Here is a 20,420-nt window from a genome sequence, read left to right as displayed (position 1 = left end):
CATTATGTCAACTCTACCAGTGTATGATTGGAAATTAAGACTTTATGTAGTTTTTATATATTTAGTAATATTTCATCAACTGTATCTCTCCTGTAAATAAGAAAACAAACAAAACTGTAAGTCTTTAGTTAACGTCATCCATGAGTTCTGGGACTTGAAGCAAAATGATGTATAATGAAACTAATTTTACCATAAGCTCATTGATAATAAAAGAGTTAAGTTGCTATGGTGTCTCATCAAGGTTATAATGAAATGACTTTGAAGTAAACAACATTATCCGAAGACCTGCTATACCCTTATTTGGAACATGTGAGAAAGAGTAGTAACTTTCTTCCAATTTCATAGCAAACCTCTCACACCGCATACTGTTTATTTAAAACGTTAGTGATGTTTCTATGCATCTTCCACCAGAATTTGCCAGCAAAATCAGGCATTTTATTTTGTAGCTATATTGTTTTTCCTGCATCATTTTAGCTATTTTTACTGTAGCAGGAAGAATGAGTGATTTCCTAATGGTCTATGACATTTTGACTTAAGTAATTAAATAAAAAAAAATTTCCAAATACGCTCTTAAATATTCAATTTAGTAAAATTCTGTACTAAATTTAGTATTTCAGAATTTTAAACATTGCCAAAACATTTTAAACTTTGCGTCCATGTTGTGAAAGGGTAGATTTTAAATATCTTGCTAATTATGATGGCCTTGTACTATCATTAAGTATTGTCTCAAGGCACAATCTAGGCTTATGGTGAGATTTTCCTTTCATGATAGAGGCTGGAAATTTATATTTCAGTCTCTCCATAGCTTCAAATTTTACTTTTTTGACTGAATTCTTGATAATCTGGATAGATTATCACCATTTTACCTCAGAATGTGGCTTAGCACATACTGGTGGTAAGAAAAGGGTCAACCTAGCCATTTTCTTATGGTTTGGTTATACTTGCATTAATTAATTTATTATTATAATTAATATATCAAAATAATTATATATTATATATAATTAAGCTTTACCAAATGAAAAATACAATTCTTGGGAAAAATAATTGATATATTATTATATTAATAGTATATTAATTATGTACTATATATTATTATAAATATAATATATTAATACATGATATATAATTTATATAATATGTAATTAATATATAACAGTTGCATATTATAGACATATAATAATATAGAAATAATATATAGTTAATATAATTAATACAATAATATATTAATCCTCCTTTTTCTCCTCAAGAATTTTAGTTTATCTGTCCATTTGGCAAAGGTTAATTTAGTTAAAATGGAAGTATTGAATCCATAAACCTTCTTTACTGAGTGAGACTACATGGAGTCAAAAAATAAATTAACCAGTGAGGGGGCCCTGGTGGACTACTCCTTCTTCCCTCAGGGTATGTCACATACGTCACAGACTACACAGGATACAGGACACTGACATACAGAGGAAGGGTACCAGTGTCGATCCATAACTAAGAGATTAGTCAAGCTCAATTCCTTAATTTTTAAAAATAAAAAATATGACTTAGTTATTGATCATTTTTTTTCCTTTACCCGTGGATCTTCTTGGAGTTCCTACTCAAACAATGAACTTTCTATTCTAGAGCAGCAATTTTCAACCAGTGTGTCACGAGAATTTTTTAAACATGCAATTCTTGACTATTTAGTCGGGCCACTGACCTCCTTTCCTTTAGATTGTCAAATAAAAAAAAATGACCACAGCCAACACAACAATGGCCATCCAGTGTGAATAAATCAAAATTATCAAATTTTTTTGGTCAGACATATTTTGGGTGTGCCGCAACATTTTAGTAACTTGTTTATGTGTGCCATGAGATGAGAAAGGCTGAAGATCGCTGGTCTAGAGCATGAACCCTTTCCACTGATTGCCACTGAAATCCTCTCTTCCCATTCAGCTGGGTCAGACAAGGACTGCACAGGAATGGACCTCTGGACTAAATAAAACCCTTGAGTCAGGGAAAAACCTAGAGCCTTGCCATGAAATTTGATTGAGACCTGTACTCCATAGAGCTTGAATCTTTAAACTTTCCTCCCCCTGAAGTACTCAGGCCTCTTTCAGGGACATTTGCGAAAATATATCTGTGACTCCAAAGTTCAAAAATTTCTTAATAAATCCCAACCCCATGTAAATGGAATGACCTACAAACTCAGCCTAAAGGGCTGAGCAGCAAACAGACACTTCACCTATGGAAACAGCCCAGCCCTCCATCTGCCTTTGAGTCCAAAAGGCAATGGCTAAATTTAAGTCCAAAAGACACTGTAAATGACAGAATCATCCTTTCTTTGGTGAAGAAAGAGCTCTGATCGAGCTGACTGTGGGATGAGTCAGCTGGTAGACTGTCGCAGACGCTGTGTCCAGGTTCCTGTGGCCAGGGAACACAAAGAGGCTGGACAATCCCATTTTTGAGAGTTGCTCTGTACACTTCAACATGGGGAAGCCCTGTCACCCAAAAACCCCCATTTCCATTTCACATAGAGTACAACCGAAACTCATACCCTCAAAATCTTTGGAGGAAAGATCGTATTTCAAAGAAAAGTCCCATGAAGAAATCTATATAACTGTTTAAAAATCCATGGTTTATTGTAAATTGCGCAAAAGCTATACTCACATATACATACTTGTGTCCTGAAAATAAAAGCATTTATTCCCCTCCAGAAGGAGACAGCAACTCTCAGTCAAATACCAAAGGACAGGAGTTCAAGTCTGTTAGCCTCTGTTCTTGGCCAACAGGTTAACTAGGAACAGTGAAGCCCTGCGGTACAGTTATCGGCCTCCGCCTCAGAAGAAAGAGGGGACAAGAGCCGAAGCTTAGAACTCAGTGAGCCTTTCGGAAAAGAAAAACTCAAGTCATTGGAGGGCAGAGCATCGCCCCCTAGTGAGCATGCTAGGTGGATCCCAGTCAGGCGCATGTGGGAGTCTGTCTCTCTGCCTCCTGCTTCTCACTTCAGAAAAATACAACAAAATAATAATGATATAAAAATACAGATCGCTAAAATAAAATAAAATAAAATAAAATAAAATATAAAATAAAATAAAATAAAAAAGAGTCACTGGAAGGCATCTGGTGCTCAAAACGAGAGAATAAAAATGCTGAGCACTTAATTTAGTACCTGGACATAAAAACTTGAAGTAGAAGTCAAGATTTCTGAAAATGGCCCAGGAGTACTCACAGAAAGAAGTGTATGACGTCAGGCCCGTAGCACTATAATCACACTAAGATGCTTTTATCTTTTTTCTTTTTATGGTTTACCATTTCAATAACTACAATTCCCAAAAGCAATGCGAAAAGTTTCAAAGCGAGTGTCTTAAGTGAGGTATTCATGTTTTCCATCTTCCACGGTGGGTCAGTCACCAGTGGTGGCTCTGACGGGGGGACCGGAGAGAGGCTGGTCAGTGGGATGAAATGAAAGAGCATCGTGGGTGGAGCTCTGGAAAGTGGCTCCTGTTATGTAATCTCTTCCTTCATCAGAAAAAGTAGACCCTGAAAAGTCACTCGGAGGGGCTCTAGACCTCACCTGTAGGCTGTCGTTGAGGGTGCCCAAAGTTGCCAGGTTTCTGAAAGAACACACCCCTTTGGCCAGCGTAGCATTGGATATTGCCCGGCTACTCACACTCTCTTATGGCTTTCTGATTCCAGAGGCTGGAGTTGGACTAGGTAGGGAAGCTGGAACTCCCCTTCACCATCCACCACGAAGACCTTAGCAGGCTGGGCTTATCAGATCAGCTACTCACCTGCCAGTAGGGGGCCTGAAACCCCTGAATATCAGGAGGGGATGCCACTGGAAGGAACTAGGATGGGGGCACCTCCTGGGGCAGCAATGAGGACACCAAGCATCCAGAGGAGGGAGATGGCACCTGTGTTACTTTCTGCTCAGAAATGGCTCAGGAGATATATTATCCTAATAGCACAGCTGAGAAATCCACATAGCCTAATGAATGATAAACTTGACCCAAACTCCCAGCACTTTCTTGCACTGTGCTCGACTTCAACCACAAGATGGCAGGCGTCCGCGGAAGATGGTCCACAGCCCAGCCCAGAAAGCCTCTGCAGAGCTGAGGAGGAGCAGCTCCCACCGTCCAGGCCAATGACCACCAGTTATACTTTAGCTGCTACGAGTCAAACTCTTGTTGAGGAGAAAGGTTCTAGATGCCATTACCATCCATTTAAAGACTAGGCATAGACAAATATGTAGAGAATATGTAGAAAAATCTCGATTTTCTATTTGTTTTTACTATCAACAGTAAGTTGTGTAAAGAAAACGAAACCCTAATTTCTGTAGTTACTGTTTGTGGTGAGGAAAAAAGTTTTAAAATTTGAGTCCGAGGCCCTAAATTCTAGTCCTCCTCACTCTTCTCTTTTAAAAAAAATTTTAATAGACTTTGTTGGGGTGACATTGGCTAATAAAATTATACAGGTTTCAGGTGCACAATTACATGATACATCATCTGCATATTGCCTTGTGTGTTTTTCCCCCAAGTCTAGTCTCCCTCCATCACTTCTCGTAAGAAAACTTGTCCCCGGGAAACCACCTGCATGAGCCTTGGTTTCCTCCTCAGCGCCATGAGAACACAGAACTGGGGCGAACCCTGGCTTACTGTCCAGAAACCAAGTCATGGGATGACAGGGTCTGTGGGGAAAGAAGGCAGAGGAGAATGAAACGGGCACAAATGTGCTTCCTTCACATGGCATCCTTGGGGAACGGGTTGTTCCACATGACGAATTTTCCAGATAATTGAATTTTAAATGCTGAGACTTGTTTTCCTTTAAACCTTCTGTAATGGAAATCTTTCTAAAGTGTATTACATGCTTCTCTGGCTTCTTAAACAGCAAGCTGAACATAATTTAACCTTCCCTGAATATCTCCAGGTCATCACGAAGACCCCTTCTTCCTATATGTGCTATAGTCCTGAATAGAGCGCCGGTGCCTTTGGGCATACTCAGGTAGGCAAGACCCTCATGCTGAATGGCCCCAGAGACCATATTATAAAGGTATAATTGGCAATTCTTCCTTTCTCCGATCTACATGACTACCCGCAGTCATTTCTCCAAGTAACACCTTCCAGCAGCCCTCCTGACACTGTTTAAAATCTGCTATAACCTAGACAGAACTCAAGGTTGCCATGGGTAACCAGAGTCTGAGCTTGTAAGAACCCTAAATTTAATTTTACACACAATTTTAAGACAGTGGGTACTGTGCTGAAGGTTGCCCCTGGGCAGGGCTGGTGGACGGACGGCGCGTCTGCCCGGCATGTACGTCTCTGTGGCAGCTGGCCAGTCACCCTGAGCCCGACCCCTGCTGTCAGCCCAGCACCCTGCTCCTGCACGTGCTGGCGTTCCCCCAGATTGGTTCGAACCCACGCCATCCTGGTTGCTCGATATTGGAATATCACCCCGGTTTCTGGGTTGAAGATTATTCTCTTTCCTGCTGAGTGAATTGATAAAGTTCGAGGCTCTTCTCTGTCTGTCAAACTCAAAGGCGTTTGAGTTTTCTCTGTTGCATGCTGAGACCTGGGTTCAGGTTGCCCGAAGCCAACAAGAAGGGGTGTTGAGAGCTACCTTTGATTGAATATCTACCATGTGCCAGAAGCCTATTCAGTGCATTATATAAATCATCTTATCTCATCCATTAAAGGACCCTGTTGGGGAAATAGCCTCAATCTCCTGAGGCTGAGGAACTGGCCCCATCACACGGCCCATCAGTGGGTCTGGAAACTGGGTCCACCTCCCTGAGGCATACTTTTTGCCCTCTCTGTTCTGCGCAAGTTTATTAACATACAAGAAAGTCCAGTCAAGGTTCACATCCTGGAAAAGATATTTTAAGTGAAACATGGGCCCTTTTACTTTTCAGAAAAGGCTACTTGTTTTTGGTGTGTGGGTTGTATTTTAATTAATTCCACATTTTGTTACCAATTTGGAACAATCCGTCCTCAGGGAATAGATCTGGTTTACTTATAGAAAGCTAGCTGAGGAGGGAGGGACTGGGGTTATAAAGTATTTGTAGGAACTAATCCAAAAAACCTTCACAGTCCTCCCTGCACAAAACAGAAGTAAAAAGAACATTCCAGAAAGGCCCAGCTTCACCAGAGTAGGTGTGATAGGGCTCGCAAACAAAAAACTTTGCTTTATGTGTCACCAGCTTATGCCTGCAATGCTGATGTGACATCAGATATGACGAGGATCCCTCCCCATCCCCAAAAGTTCTCTAGGAGTTCACTCCAGGACGATGCTATTACCACTCAAAAGAACAAGGGGTCCTCAGACTAACCAGTGAGCCAAGAAGCAAACTATAGACCTCAGGAGTCTCAGCCCCTGAGGACACAATGATGGGTCTATCATTTTGGGACAGTCACAGATTTAGCTTCCTAACTGGCTCTGGGATGCGAAAGGGTGCCAAACCCACGCCTACGAATTCTGTTGTCTCCCCAGGGATGGGCTTTTCAAATTGATCACTAAGTTAATTTTTAAAATAAGCAAACCATGACCTCATCTTCCACATTTTGCACCTGCTCCTTCCACACACACACAGAATTTTCAGCATCCTCTTCCAAAAACATTCACACTGCTGTACGGTTTCCAGAGTAACTCTTGTCAAGGAGGAAACGGAGAAGAACTAGCCACAGGAGACAGGGTCAAAATATCAGGGGCATTCGTCTCCTAGGGCCGCCATAAAAAGTAGCACAAGCTGAGCGGCATAAGCAACAGAAAATGGTTGTCTCACAGTTCTGGAGGCTGGAAGTCCAAGGTCAAGGTGGTGGTGGAGCCATGCTCCCTCTGAGGGGACAGGGAAGGATATACTCCAGACCCTGATCCTAGCTTCCAAGAGTCCCTTGGCTGTGGTAACGTAACTCCTCCTCACATGGCCTTCTCCTTGTGTGCATGCCTTCGCCCCTTTTATAAGGACGCTAGTCATATTGGATTAGGGGCCCAGCCTACTTCCCCTATGACCTCATCTTATGTAATTATAACTGCAATGGCCCTGTTTCCAAATAAGGCCACATTCGGAGGTACCAGGGATTAGGACGTCTACATATAAATTCTGGGGCAACACAGTTCACCCCATAATATCATCTAAAGGTAGTACTGAAATCAAAATCAAACTCAAGAGCAGGAGCATTATGAACTGCCCAAAAGATTACCTCATATTATAATTGCAAGTAATCGTGTGGGTGATTTACCATGTTGGCCGGGTGTGGGAAGTGGGTGTGCGGACTCCTGGAATCTGTCGCTTAGGAGGGTGAATCGAGGAGGCTGACGAGAAGAGAAGGTACACTGGGCTCTCTATAGAACCCTAACTCCTACTCACCACGTTTTAGGACAAAACCTACAGAGGTCCGTGCGGAAAGTTAGTGTGGAAGGAGACCCCGCACTCACCTGGCCCCGCCGACATCGACCCCGACCATCAGCTGCCCGTTCAGGGAGAGGATCTCGTCGCGCAGCCGGACCTTCCCGCTCTTGCTGGCCGGGCTGTTCTTCCTCAGCTCCGTCACCCAGATGCAGCCGACGTCCAGCACGGGGCCCTGGTGGGTCTTCCTCTTCTTGCCCCCCCTGCGCTTTTCTCCGTAGTCCCCGAACACAGGGATGTTCCCGAAGCTGAGGCCCACCGTGTCCGTGTCCCCCAGCTCCTTGGTGAGGTACACAGTGCAGATCTCCATGCCCGGGGGGCTGTGGTCGGCCGGGGCCGCCCGCTCGTCCACCGTGAAGTTCAGCCGGATGTACTCCTGCAGCTTCTGGATGGCTGCCTGGCACAGCCGCTGCTCCGGCCCGTCCCCGCCCTCCCGCAGGCTCCTCTCCAGCCAGCGGCAGAGCAGGGGCAGGTGCAGCCCAGCATTGTCCTGGGTGATGGGCATGGTGCTCACTCCCGGACACCAGCATCATGGGAGGACCTGCTCCCGGGGGCCGGACCCCATGGGGCCCCGCGGCCCTTGGGAACCCTGGCTGTCGTCGGCCTTGCCTCTGTTCATGTTCAGGCTGGCAGACGAGCGAGGCCTGCTCCGGACGGGGCCGTTTGCGTAGGCAAGAGGAGGACTGGACACAGACCCAGAGTGGACAATCGCTGTGCCTGGAGTGCTCACCAAGGAAAGGAAGGAAGCGTCGGACAAGCCTTTGCTGGGGTCACATCACAGCAGGGCCCGTGCAAATGACCTGGAAATGGGGTATTCCTTCAGCAGCATCAGCAGGACCTCCCCCGATTCATTCACACCTGGAAGAGAAAAAAACAAAAAATTCCTTCCAGTCACAACACTGAGCCTCTGACACAGAACACACGGCCTCTTGTATTACTGAAGGGCAGTGTTTGCTTTCCTTATTTTCCAGCTTGGCTCCCTCTGCCCAGTACACACACACACACACACACACACACACACGCACGCACGCACACGTGCACGTACCGCTCCCCCCCTTCCCTCTCAGACAGAAACCTCCAGTTAGTTTCCTTGATCAGCAGGGAAATGAGATGACTTTTGCCAGGACAACCCTGATGATGCTCACATCCAACCAGGAGGCTATGTGATAGGACCCCTTAGAAGATCATAGAGGGGTTCTGGACATACTTTAGACCTTACATCCCTAGAAAGTTGAAATCTTTCTCCATTTGCCTTCATCTGTCCAACTGCGTACGTAGGAAGGCTCTCCATTCCAGAACTCTGTTCTTGCCACAGGAGAAGGGGCCAGTCAACAGCACAGAGAGGCCAAGGCTCAGCCCTAGGATGTCTCCAGTCTGGAGGGTGGACGCAGATTGCATCTTTATCACATGGATCCACAGGAACTCATGTCCCCTAGCACCCTACAACTCTTAGTCTCCTTCCTTCTTTTCTTTTGTGTTGGACAAATGAGTTTGTAAAATCTGTATTTTGGGGGTTTGCTCACTTTTATTATTAAAAATGGCTACTGCCCACGTGAATGGCCGCTGCCAGGTAAAACTGCTAATTACCTTTCTGCTTGGGAAGGGCCACTGTTATGCTAATGTGTGCTGGAGGAGGGGTTTTGCACCAAAAAGTTTTAAGAAGAAAGGAGAAGAAGGAGGAAGCCATGTTTTGCAGAGTTTGTGCAGAGAGAAGGAGATGGGGAACCTCAGGTGACCAAGCTGGTGGGGGGCCTTTGATTCTAGGAGAAACCGGAAAAGATTCTCCTGGTTGTGGAACCAGAGAATGTGTGAGTGGGTTTTGGTGCCCTGTGTGTTTGTACTCGCTGGCCGGGTGCAAGGCTAGAATAAAGGGATGGCTCACCAGTTTTTGGCTCCACAGTTTCTATACCGTCTCTCCAAATCTATTGGGAACCTGAACCTGCACGTTAATGGCCATGATGGCCACGACTACTGGGCCTACACTTTGGTAAACTGTGAAAACCAATCTATGCTTTGGCCCATTCAAAAGCCTTCTCCTCCAGACAAACGTTTCCCCAAGCTTCTGAGTGAGAAGGCTTGGCCCTCCCTGGCTTGTCCTTTGACATACAACAGTGGCGCTCTTACCAGCCTGCAGGGCCAGCGGCAGCACGGAGCTGTGGCAGCCTTGCCCAGCTGAACACTGCACATGTCTGGCACATCATTAGTCTCTCTGACAAAAGGTTAATTGAATTATATCACTAATTCTTCTTTTCCACGAAAGAAAGTTTTCACCTTCATCCCCTGTATAGGCAGAAGAATGACCCCTTTCACTCTCTTCTCTGAACTCTACTTTTGCCCGGAGAAAGTCAATATAAACTGTGCCATCAAAGATGGAAAACATTCTTCCCCTTCTCAGGAAGTGATTTAACAAGAAATAATAATAAATGGGAGAGGTGTCAGAAGCCATGTCAATAATAAATAACTTTATTACTCAGTAAAACCATAAAGAAATGTCTAGTATCCTAAGTTTTGATTTTCCAAAGAACTCGAGTGCCAGCTATTAATGGGTTCCAAGTAAACCAAAAGCTTAGCGAATATCATCTACATAATCATATGCCTACTAAAAAGAAATGCAAAATCAAAGAAAAGATATTCTATAAAATGTACAAAAATGGAATGTTTGGTTAAAATAAATAACACCTCTCACTGAAAAGTAATGCCATGCAGACATATTAAAATCTTATAAATAAATCAAAACATTTTCCATCAGGCCTAGGAACCTTTATGAGTCTCCTTTTCCTCATCTGTAAAATGAGAAAGTTAAGCTAAGTGATCTCTAAGGTCTCTCAAACTCCATGGTGAGACCCTTAAATATGGTGACCGTGTCATAATCAACAATATACTACCCCAGCACAGTGCCTGTCACCCTGTAGACTCTCAATGACTTAAAAAAAAAAGTTTTTTTTAAAGAGCCTTTAACTTCAAATCTTAATGGTCTGTGATTCGAAGTGTTAGTTTCAGTTCCAATGGTTCCCTACATATGAAAACAGAGTAAATATCTTAGGCAAGATACCCTTTATATAAGTCTTGTTGAAGAAAACTAAACTTAAGAGGAATAGAGAATTTATTTCCTGATGTCAACTCATATTCATTCAATCCATATTTATTGAACATAAATTAAGAACCAGGCCTTGAACTTGGCACTGGGAATATACTGTTAATAAGGCAAATTCCTTGGCCTGAAGGAATTCATAGTCTAGTGGGGGGATGCATAAATAAATGGAAACTAGTGTGTAATAAGTCTATGACAGCCCTCTTAACAGAATCGACAAAGGTAGGCTCCCGGCAGCCACATTCATGTAATATAACCCCCGGCCCCTGTGATGGGCCCAGAGCTGAGCACCTCGGGTAAGTGGGAATTAGAGTCCTGCCGGAGAACTGAGCACTGGGACCTAGAGAGAAAGGGCCTCGTCTCCAATGTGCGGTGAGAACCATAACTTCTGAACTAGGGATTCTAGATGGCAATATTCTACCTTCTGTGTCAGCTGAGCAGCAAAAAAGCCATCCTGCCAAGAAATAAAATTGATCAGTAGAAGGCAGAGGTGTAAGACTAGGGAAAGAGCACGCTCTGGTTCCCCACAGCAATCCTGGGCTTAGATCGAGCCGTCCTGGATGGGATGCAGTGCTGAACTCCCCCTCAATTTAAAAGATCACATTGATTCTTATAATAAATTGCATTTTTAAAACTTAACTATTTTTAAAAAAGAGAAATGGTAAAGAAAAACTAAACTAAAACAATTTTTTTTTGGATTTTTCTGAAGCTGGAAACAGGGATAGACAAACAGACTCCCGCATGCGCCCGACCGCGATCCACCCGGCACGCCCACCAGGGGGCGACGCTCTCCCCACCAGGGGGCAATGCTCTGCCCCTCCAGGACATCGCTCTCTCGTGACCAGAGCCACTCTAGCGCCTGGGGCAGAGGCCAAGGAGCCATCCCCAGCGCCCGGGCCATCTTTGCTCCAATGGAGCCTCGCTGAGGGAGGGGAAGAGAGAGACAGAGAGGAAGGAGAGGGGGAGGGGTGGAGAAGCAGATGGGCGCTTCTCCTGTGTGCCCTGGCCAGGAATCGAACCCGGGACTTCTGCACGCCAGGCCGACGCTCTACCACCGAGCCAACCGGCCAGGGCCTAAAACAATTTTTAAAATGAAAATAAAGTTTACCTTGAAATGTTTTCTATACTTCGCAACTAAAAGTTGTTAAATGATACATTGGAGGTGAGCAAAGCTGATTGGCTCTGTTTGGAGCAGCTGTCCTTCTGTCATCCAATCAGTTATAGCCAAGGGGATAGAGTCATGAGATACAAATATGGCCAGTTAGTCTTATTTACTTTGATGTTCATGAGCTATACGACTTTTCAATTCCATGCCTATAATTGGTAATTTTCAATAATCCTTCCAATCCCCTATTCTATCACTTCCCCTGGATTTTCTTCAAACAAGGGAAGTAGAGGTATTCTTGTGTGTGTGTGTGTGTGTGTGGTAACAAAGACAGAGAGAGAGAGAGAGAGAGAGACAGAAAGAGGGACAGATAGAGACAGATAGGAAAGGAGAGAGATGAGAAGCATCAATTCTTCATTGTGGCACCTTAGTTGTTTATTGATTGCTTTCTCATATGTGCCTTGACTTGGGGGCTCCAGCACAGTGAGTGACTCCTTGCTCAAGCCAGTGACCTTGGGCTCAAGCCAGTGACCTTGGGCTTCAAACCAGTGACCTTTGGGCTCAAGCAGTGACCATGGGGTCATGTCTATGATTCCACGCTCAAGCCAGCAACCCCACGCCCAAGCTGGTGAGCCTGTGCTCAAGCCAGCGACATTGGGGTTTTGAACCTGGGTCCTCTGTATCCCAGTTTGACACTCTATCAACTGTGCCACCACCTGGTCAGACGACATATTCTGATCCATCTCAATAATGTTAGATGAATCAGGGTATAAGAAAAGATACACAATTTTGCAATACTATGTAAAGTGTGGTTCTTCCACAACCGCCATTGAAACATTCCAGTGGGCAAGATGTTGACCCAGAGAAGACAAAAAAGAACAGAGATCTACAAATAGTTACAAATACCAACATCCCTGTTTGGCTGATCTCGCAAAGGTCTAAAAGTGCCTCATCCTGAAGATCAATCCATATCAATGGTAAGTAGAATTTGTGGACATGGAGGGCCACTGCACGGTCCAGCTCACTTTTATCTATCATATATAATTCTCCAATTAGAGTCGCATCTCAAGCAAACATCTATGATAATTTAAATTAATTTTGAGTAGCCTGAAGCTGACAGCCTTAGCATTCAAAATAAATGCTTCTGTTACTGAAGTAATTTATTGATACTGTGTTTAGTACCTACCAACTTTCTCCGCTCCCCTTTCGGCTAACTCATGCATACACAACAGAGTGATGTCACTCACAAGGGGATAAATACTAGTTCGAGGGTGGGACGGGGCCAAAAAAGCCTTAGATATTATAATGGTTAGTGCCCTTCCCCCAACCTTCTTTTTTCTCTATCCTATCTGATAAAAAAAGAGCCTTATTCCTGGTATTTAACTTCTGTGTTAGGGAGATTAAATTAAATTAAATTTTAAAATGAATAAAATTTAAATAAATTAAAATTTTTTTCCTTCAGGGTGATGAGTGGGGGACAAGAATGAAAACGACTGGGAGACATAGAACTAACTGAAACCAATCGTCTGCCCAAAGTCACAGGGCCTGTGATTCCCGAAATCTGGAGGCTAAATCCTGAACCCGAGCAGGGGTTCAGCCAGACCTCAACTCACAGTCAGATTCACAGCAGACTCCTACAAACTGTCCTGATTCTTGTCGTCTCCTAGTCTGACCTCTGCCAAGTTCTAAGTTCCTAAACCTCCATCTCATCTTCCTACCTTCTGGACTGGATTCTTCTTTTGATGTTTACAAAATGCTCACACTTTAAAGGAAAAGCAGTATTGACTAAATATCTACTAGTCATTCATTCAACAGATGTTCATGAGTGCCTATCACGTTTTGGGTCCTGAACAAAACAGATGGTGTTGCCTGACCTGTGGTGACGCAGTGGATGGGGCGTTGACCTGGAATGCTCAGTTCTCGGGTTCGAAGCCCCAGACTTGCTCAGTGAAGGCACACTCAAGAAGCAACTACTATGAGTTCATGCTTCCTGCTCCTCCCCCGTCTCTCTCTCCTCTCTCTGAAATCAATAAATAAAATCTTTAAAAGGAAAGAAAAAAACAGAAGGTTCCTACAAACCATCATGATATGATGGTGAATCAGTAAATGTAAACTACTCCAACGTCATCAGATGGTACTTAGTACCATAAAGAGAACTGTGTCTGTGTCAGGCTAGTGAGTGATGAGGGCTTGGGGGGTTAGGAAAGGCCCCTCTGAGAAGTCTGAATAAAGTGAGGGACTGAGGGGAGGGAGTGTCTGCCAAGGCACTCCAAGGGCAGCCAAGGGCAGAGACTCTGGCCTGGCCTGAAGAGACGATGGGCGGAAATGCTGCTATTGGCTGGATGCTTCCCCACTGTCTTCTCCCCTCCAACCCTCAGCCTCACCTTAGAAAGCAAGGGCATCTCAGCCCACTCCACCAATGCTGGCGGGCTATATGTCTAATTAGCAGCTATATTGAGTCCCTACTTTGATTTGGGGCACCAAAAACAACAATCAAAAGGAAACCAGGACATGTTTCTGCCCTTGTTAGAGCTAAAAGCACACACAAATTCATACAAGGGTTTACTAATACCTTGCACAGTCCCAGGTGCTACAGACAAACCTACAGCTGACTCAGAAACTGCAAATATAAAGATCGTGACTCCTGTAGGTTGGCTTATGTTTTGGAAGAGCAAGGTATTGGCTAATTTTTATCTATCGACATCACTGACTCTGGGCTAATTGAATGGCTGTGCTCATGAGACAGAAGAGGAATGAGACCCCGTCTTTATTTCATGCAACAAGGGATGACTGTGCTCTCACTGCACTGGCCTAGAGAAGAAGGGATGAGGAATGGAGTGGGGGTGGGGGTGGGGGAGGAGGGGTGAAGAAAGAGAGCATCGGATAGAGTGTGCAAAGGGCGGTAAAGCAAAACATTCGGGGGCACGTGGCGGACTCTGGAAAGTGAGCCTTTCCCAGGCCGATGCTGGGGCTCTACGGGAGGACAGAGCTGTCCCCACACCCATTCTAGAAGGTGAGGACCTAGAAGGAACCTCAGGGATTGCTGCCTCGGCCCTCGGTTTTTCAGATAAGAGAAGTGCCCATCAAGACAGGACTGAGAGCCCTCCATTCCTGACCCTGGAAGAACAGGAAGATATAAAAACTGAATGAAATAAAAAAGGATGACATGCAGATCTAAACTGCAAGATCTAAAACTTGAAGTAGTTGTATTTCCTAAAATGTGGGCTATTTATCCAAATAACAAAACATGGGAAGGAGTAGAAATTGTGGACGTTCATGAATCACTGTGATATTTTTTTTCCAAGATGAGTATAAGAACATAGTTGGAGACCAGAAAATAAAAATGAATATAATTACTTCTGTCCCCTACCTACCTCTCAAATACTTTTGCTGTGGCTTCAGATACTGAAACAAGTTTGTCCATCCGCAGTTTAAGATTTTTTCCTCAGGATCTGGCCAGTTCTGGACTAAGAACATTTCTGGGGTTTGGGTATTTAATACTAAAAGAGCATAATGATTGGGGAAAGAGGGCATTTATGAGTTTCTGTATATTTTTGTGAATTGGCAATTTAATACTTTGAAATAGTTGCTGTCGACCAAGTGGGTAATTGGCTGAGACAATCATAGCTTCTGTGTCAACAGCAAGATAATCATGAGGTCGCTGTGGTGGCCCATTTTAATGTGACCTTTCTGCTCAATTTGCATGGACTGGATTCGGCAGCCATGATGCCATCAACCTGTCACCCACAACCCTATAGATCACACCATCAACATATAGCATATGTTAAAGTAAGTTCTCCTTCAATTGCACTGGAGGTATTTAAAAAAATAGTTATTACAATACTTTACAATTATTCCTTTCAGAACAATTGTGCTATTTAGATGCTTTTAGTGCTTAGGCTTTTGGGTAAATAATCTACTTACTATATTTGAATCCTCAGCATATTAACTGCAGAGCCTCTGACCTCATCATTAATTACCAGTGGCTCAAATATTTATAGTAGCCAGTAATCTACTCTGCTATTAGCTACCTGCAGGTCCCTAGGCAAATCATTTAGCATCTTTGAACCTCAGTTTCCTTATCTGCCAAATTGGGTGGTTCTATTAAGTTTCCTTCTAGTTCCAGCATCTTCCTGGACTTTGGAGCTGAGTTAGCAAGTCAGGGATGGAGTCACTAGCCTCATTAAGAAGCATCTACATAACACATGGAAGTTTTAAACTGCAGAAGAGATGGGCCAAATTGCTTTATCAGATTTTGAGTATCTGCCAAGACAAGGGAGGAAGAAGGCCCCTGGGCGGTTTTAAATTCATGTGCTTATAACCAGAGTTCAGCTCTTTCAGAAGACAAGAAGAAATATATTGTACTGAATAAAAGCTCTTTGGAGGAGCAAAAAGAACCAAAGTTTTAAGAACAGAGAACATACTTGCCTGGGGGATGGAGTTCAGGAGGAAATCGGGGTTTCCATGGAGGCCCCACTGACACTCCAATTTGGCAAGGGCTCAAATGTGCAGACAGCGGCCTCCCCCACCTTCCCCTCCCAGCCGGGTGCAGAGAGAGTATCCTCAGAGGAAGCGGAGAGATCACGGAGCACAAAGGTTCAGATGGGCGCCTCTCGGAGAAGTGTCCCCTTTTCCCAGGCCTCCCTGTGGGAAAGGCCTCAGACATTGCTCCTGAGAAGGCAAGTCAAAGTCCATGGGAGTGAGAGAAAAAAGAATCCTCAGCTGACCTCTTCCAGGCGGGAAATCAGAACGAGGGAGAAGAAAAGACGGTGAAGGAATGTGAGACACCAGTCCCTTCACCCTCCATGGACCCCACAGCTACTCATGCACCATCTTGGTTCTAAAAAGGGGGTGGGAGAGAAATAAAGTAAAGTAGAGAGAAAATAGCACGGGAGGGCAGAAATGGGAAGGGACTAGGCTGGAAATCATCAAGTGGAGGTTCAGCTCTGGGCACTGCCGTGATGGCGCTGGGGAGAGGTCTGGAGACATGAGGAGGTTGGGCCCACTATCTTTTAAGATCCTGCATAGGCTCAGTATTAATGTCCCAGGCCCAGAAACATGAATTCTATCTGCACAATGAAAGAACATCTGCCTCTCAAATGTGGGCATACTGTCACCAGCAAGAACGCTTGTTCACTAACTTTCAACTGGAAATATAGTTATCATGTGGGCAGGATGTTTGCATTGACCTGATCAATACCTGCTTTTCCTGCTGCAGGACGCAGAGGAAGGCAAACTTCAGAACAAGGAGAACCAGGTGAGCACAGGTGAGCCCCCAGAGAAGGCACTCTCTCTGCCACACGGGCCCGGGCTTTGCAAAGGAAACTACCCACTAAGCCAGACTGCCCTCCACTAGACGACACCTGAAAAGGTATTGCCCAAGTTTAGCTCTGAAGCTTTTCCTTGCTGTTCTTGGCACAAACTCCCACCCCCCTTCTCTCCATACCCTTCCTCCAAACTACGTGTCATAACATCAGTGAGTGTTAATTTCTCTTCTCTGAATAGAATCTTATTTTAGTCCCTTGTCCCCAAGGTGATTCTAATTTAAGTTTTGGATTCTATTTGTTTTTATAGACAATTTCTTAAGTTGGGTATTCCTGGAGTGGGCTATTCAACTGTGTATGATGTATTTCCTAGTTTCCTTCTCAACACAGAAATTTATCTTCTGTATTTCTAAGTTCAGGCTTGTGGGGAGGGGTCTCACTATTGCCCTCAAGGACCAAGGACACTTTCTAGATTTAACAAAACTACAGAGACCACAAAGCAGTCACGCAGCAGGCCCTCTGCAGCACGGCTGTGATCTGCTCGGAACAGTGCGCGTGAGAGCGAGGGGGACAGCGGGGACAGAACCAAAGTCACAAAGGATGAGCCAGGGGAGTCCTTGTTCTCTTTACCACTCTTGGCCCAGAGCCCTGCTGAGGAGCCTTATGCTGCTGAAATTCCAGGCAGCTCCAGCATTTCCCGGGGCCCTAAGGCCCTGTGGCTGCACCCCTCAGCAGGACACAGATGGGGGAACAGATTGTGAGGGGACCTGCAATTCAGTCGACAGAGCGCTAGGTGCCCAAGGCGTCCATTGGGAAAAACTCACTTCACATGGGAAACAGGCTCTTATCCATTAGGTAAAGCTTCTTGCCAGGAAAACTGGAACTAAACAAACAAACAAACAAACAAACAAAAAAACCCCCAAGCCCTTAAGAGTTCTCTGTCTTGGAGGTAATGAAGGCACTAGGGCATGTCTACATGGGGGGGGGGGGTGGAATACAGCTAGTTGGGTTCATCGTGGGTTTAAAGTTTTAGGACAGAAACCTAGTCTTTACTTGGCTAAGTATGCAGAGTTAGATGCTGAGGGAAACAGATGCCCCCAGGCCTCTTCTGATCTGGGGAATTACCTGGATGAGCAAAAAATGGCTATTACCTGCCACCCACCAAGCTCTGCTGAAGCATTTCCAACAGGCTTTAAACACCCTGGTCAGATGGCTCCAGGTTCCAGATCATTCCAACTGCGAGCGCCTGACCTGGACTGTGCAAGTCAGACTCCAAAGGAACCCTGTGAAAAGGCCTGAAGACCTGCTCTCGACTTGAAATCGGAAGTCTGGTGGCCTGAGGAGGTGATTAAACACTTGGCCTCCCTCCCCAGGGCCTGCTTGCTGGCCCCGTTCTCTCCTGCTCATCTTGTCCTTCTCACTGCTCTCCGTCTCCCCCTTCCGCCTTCAACCCGGGTCCTTTCCCACGAGTCTCATGACCAGAAAGGAAATGGAAATAGAGATGCCTGTGCTTCTGGGGTTCCTGGGTTCCACAAGATAAACACTGGTGAAGCCACCGTGGATTCCGTGGGGAGAAATAATTCATTCATTCACTCATTCATTCGCCAGATATTTACGGAGTGCAATAAACAAAGTGACGTCCTCACCCTCAGGAATGTCACCCTCACCCTTAAAATCTGAACCAGTCTCAGAATCACTGGAGGCCATTCAGAGAATTGACATTTTTAATAAGCATTTTGTGGAAAGCATTTTTTTGCTTGGACACAACAGGGCCTTGGAAACTATAGGCTCTGAGAGGGGCTGATGACTCCATGATGTAGAGTGGAGACCATGGGAGGAAAGTCAGCTCTACTCACATTTCAGGAGATCTCTCGTTCCCTACCCATGGAGGGTTGTTAGAGTTAACAAATAGGAACCCATAGTGCCCAGTTAAATAAAATTTCAGATAAACAGCAGAAATGCTTTAATATAAATATGTCCCAAATACTGCAGTATGTGTTAGTACGTACATGTCCCACGCACTATTTGGGATATATTTATACAAAATATCGTTGTCTATCTGCTAGTTATGTTAAACAAGGCATCTTTTATTTCATGTGGCAATCCTATACCTACCCCATCCGAAAATGCAGCTCTGGGAGCCCTTGGGCTGCGTGCCTTGTCTGCCCTTGGTGAGGTAATCCTACCCAACAGCTCCATCCATGCCTCAACAAGTCTTTGACTTCCTCTGGAGGCCCCTATCAGCTGTGGGCCAGGGCCTCACACCGCGCAGGCAGGGAGCGAATGAGTCAGCTCGTGGGAGAGCTAGCTGCTCAGCAGCCCACAGAGGGACTTATCTTCCGGCTCCCTGTCACCTTGGCCTCTGGTCGCAGGTACCACATCTGCTCCTCCCAGCCCAGCTGCCTTCCTTGGCCCTGCATGCCTGGCCCCTGTAAGTGCTGGTCCTCTCTGCTCAGCCAGCCTCTTGTCCCACACAATACAACCGTCATGAGGATGAAAGGAGACAAGGCCTAGAAAAACGTTTGACGTAAACACACGACGTACTACTCTACCAGGGATTGTCAAACAGTTATCCTAGGACTGCGACCTCCTGTAGGTTTACAAACGGAGCTGCTCTGATGCTATCAGTTTTATTTGTTTATTTTTCTGGGTCAGATTTTATTTGAACAAAGGTAAGCAGCTGAAAATCACTATGCAGCTGGCAGCCAATTCTACAGCTTATTCTGAGGGGCAGACGACACTGTGACTGTCTGCGCAGCGTTCCTTCCCGTTCTCACCCCGAACACAATTCTGACTTTTGTTCAGGGATCCATCCATCCTCTTCTGGGAAGTTGGTACCTCAGCTCTAAAGGGGGGCCCCCATAGAGCGTCGGCCTGGCATGTGGAAATCCCGGGTTCGATTCCTGGCCAGGGCACACAGGAGAAGTGCCCATCTGCTTCTCCACCTCCCCCTCTCCTTCCTCTCTGTCTCTCTCTTCCCCTCCCGCAGCCGAGGCTCCATTGGAGCAAAAGATGGCCCGGGCGCTGGGGATGGCTCCTTGGCCTCTGCCCCAGGCGCTAGAGTGGCTCTGGTCATGACAGAGTGACGCCCCGGAGGGGCAGAGCATCGCCCCCTGGTGGGCAGAGCGTCGCCCCCTGGTGGGCGTGCCGGGTGGATCCCGGTCGGGAGCATGCGGGAGTCTGTCTGACTGCCTCCCCATTTCCAGCTTCAGAAAAATACAATAAATAAATAAATAAATAAAATAAAGGGGAGCCCCACTGATCAATGGGTATAACCTTCCCTGGCAAGCAATGGTCTCAGGAATGGGCAGGTGACCCAACACTGGGCAATGAGTTACAAGACTTGCCTCCCAGGGGTCTTCTAGAAAACTTTGCCTCACTTCTAAGAGAAAATGCCAAGAGGTGATGGTTCCCTTTCTTCCTCTGGATGTCCCCAGAGTCAGATGTCTAGAATCGCTGCTGCCATCCTGAGAGGAAGCCTGAGGCTGAGGATGGCACAACAAGAGAGAAAAATGACGCTGGGACCGGGATGACAGCGTGCACGTGATGTAATCACCGAACACCCTTTCAGTTGAAGCTGGTTTGGGT

General features: G+C 45.4%; 1 protein-coding gene across 4 annotated transcripts in view; it reads right to left on the bottom strand.

Annotated features, from left to right (window-relative positions):
• The window catches only part of PDZD2 (PDZ domain containing 2), a 340,539-nt gene that overhangs the window by 212,091 nt on the left and 108,028 nt on the right, over positions 1-20,420 (bottom strand). For all 4 annotated transcript variants that reach the window (XM_066244174.1, XM_066244185.1, XM_066244194.1 and 1 more), the window contains exon 2: positions 7,402-8,230. In XM_066244174.1, the coding sequence (XP_066100271.1) occupies positions 7,402-7,877 (476 nt within the window). In that variant the 5' untranslated portion in view covers positions 7,878-8,230. The remainder of the gene's footprint in view (positions 1-7,401; positions 8,231-20,420) is intronic.

The sequence above is a fragment of the Saccopteryx bilineata genome, chromosome 1 (assembly GCF_036850765.1).
Source record: "Saccopteryx bilineata isolate mSacBil1 chromosome 1, mSacBil1_pri_phased_curated, whole genome shotgun sequence".
Taxonomy (NCBI): Eukaryota; Metazoa; Chordata; class Mammalia; order Chiroptera; family Emballonuridae; genus Saccopteryx; species Saccopteryx bilineata.
Note: the sequence above shows the minus strand (reverse complement) of the source record. Positions and strands in the feature narration are given on the sequence as shown.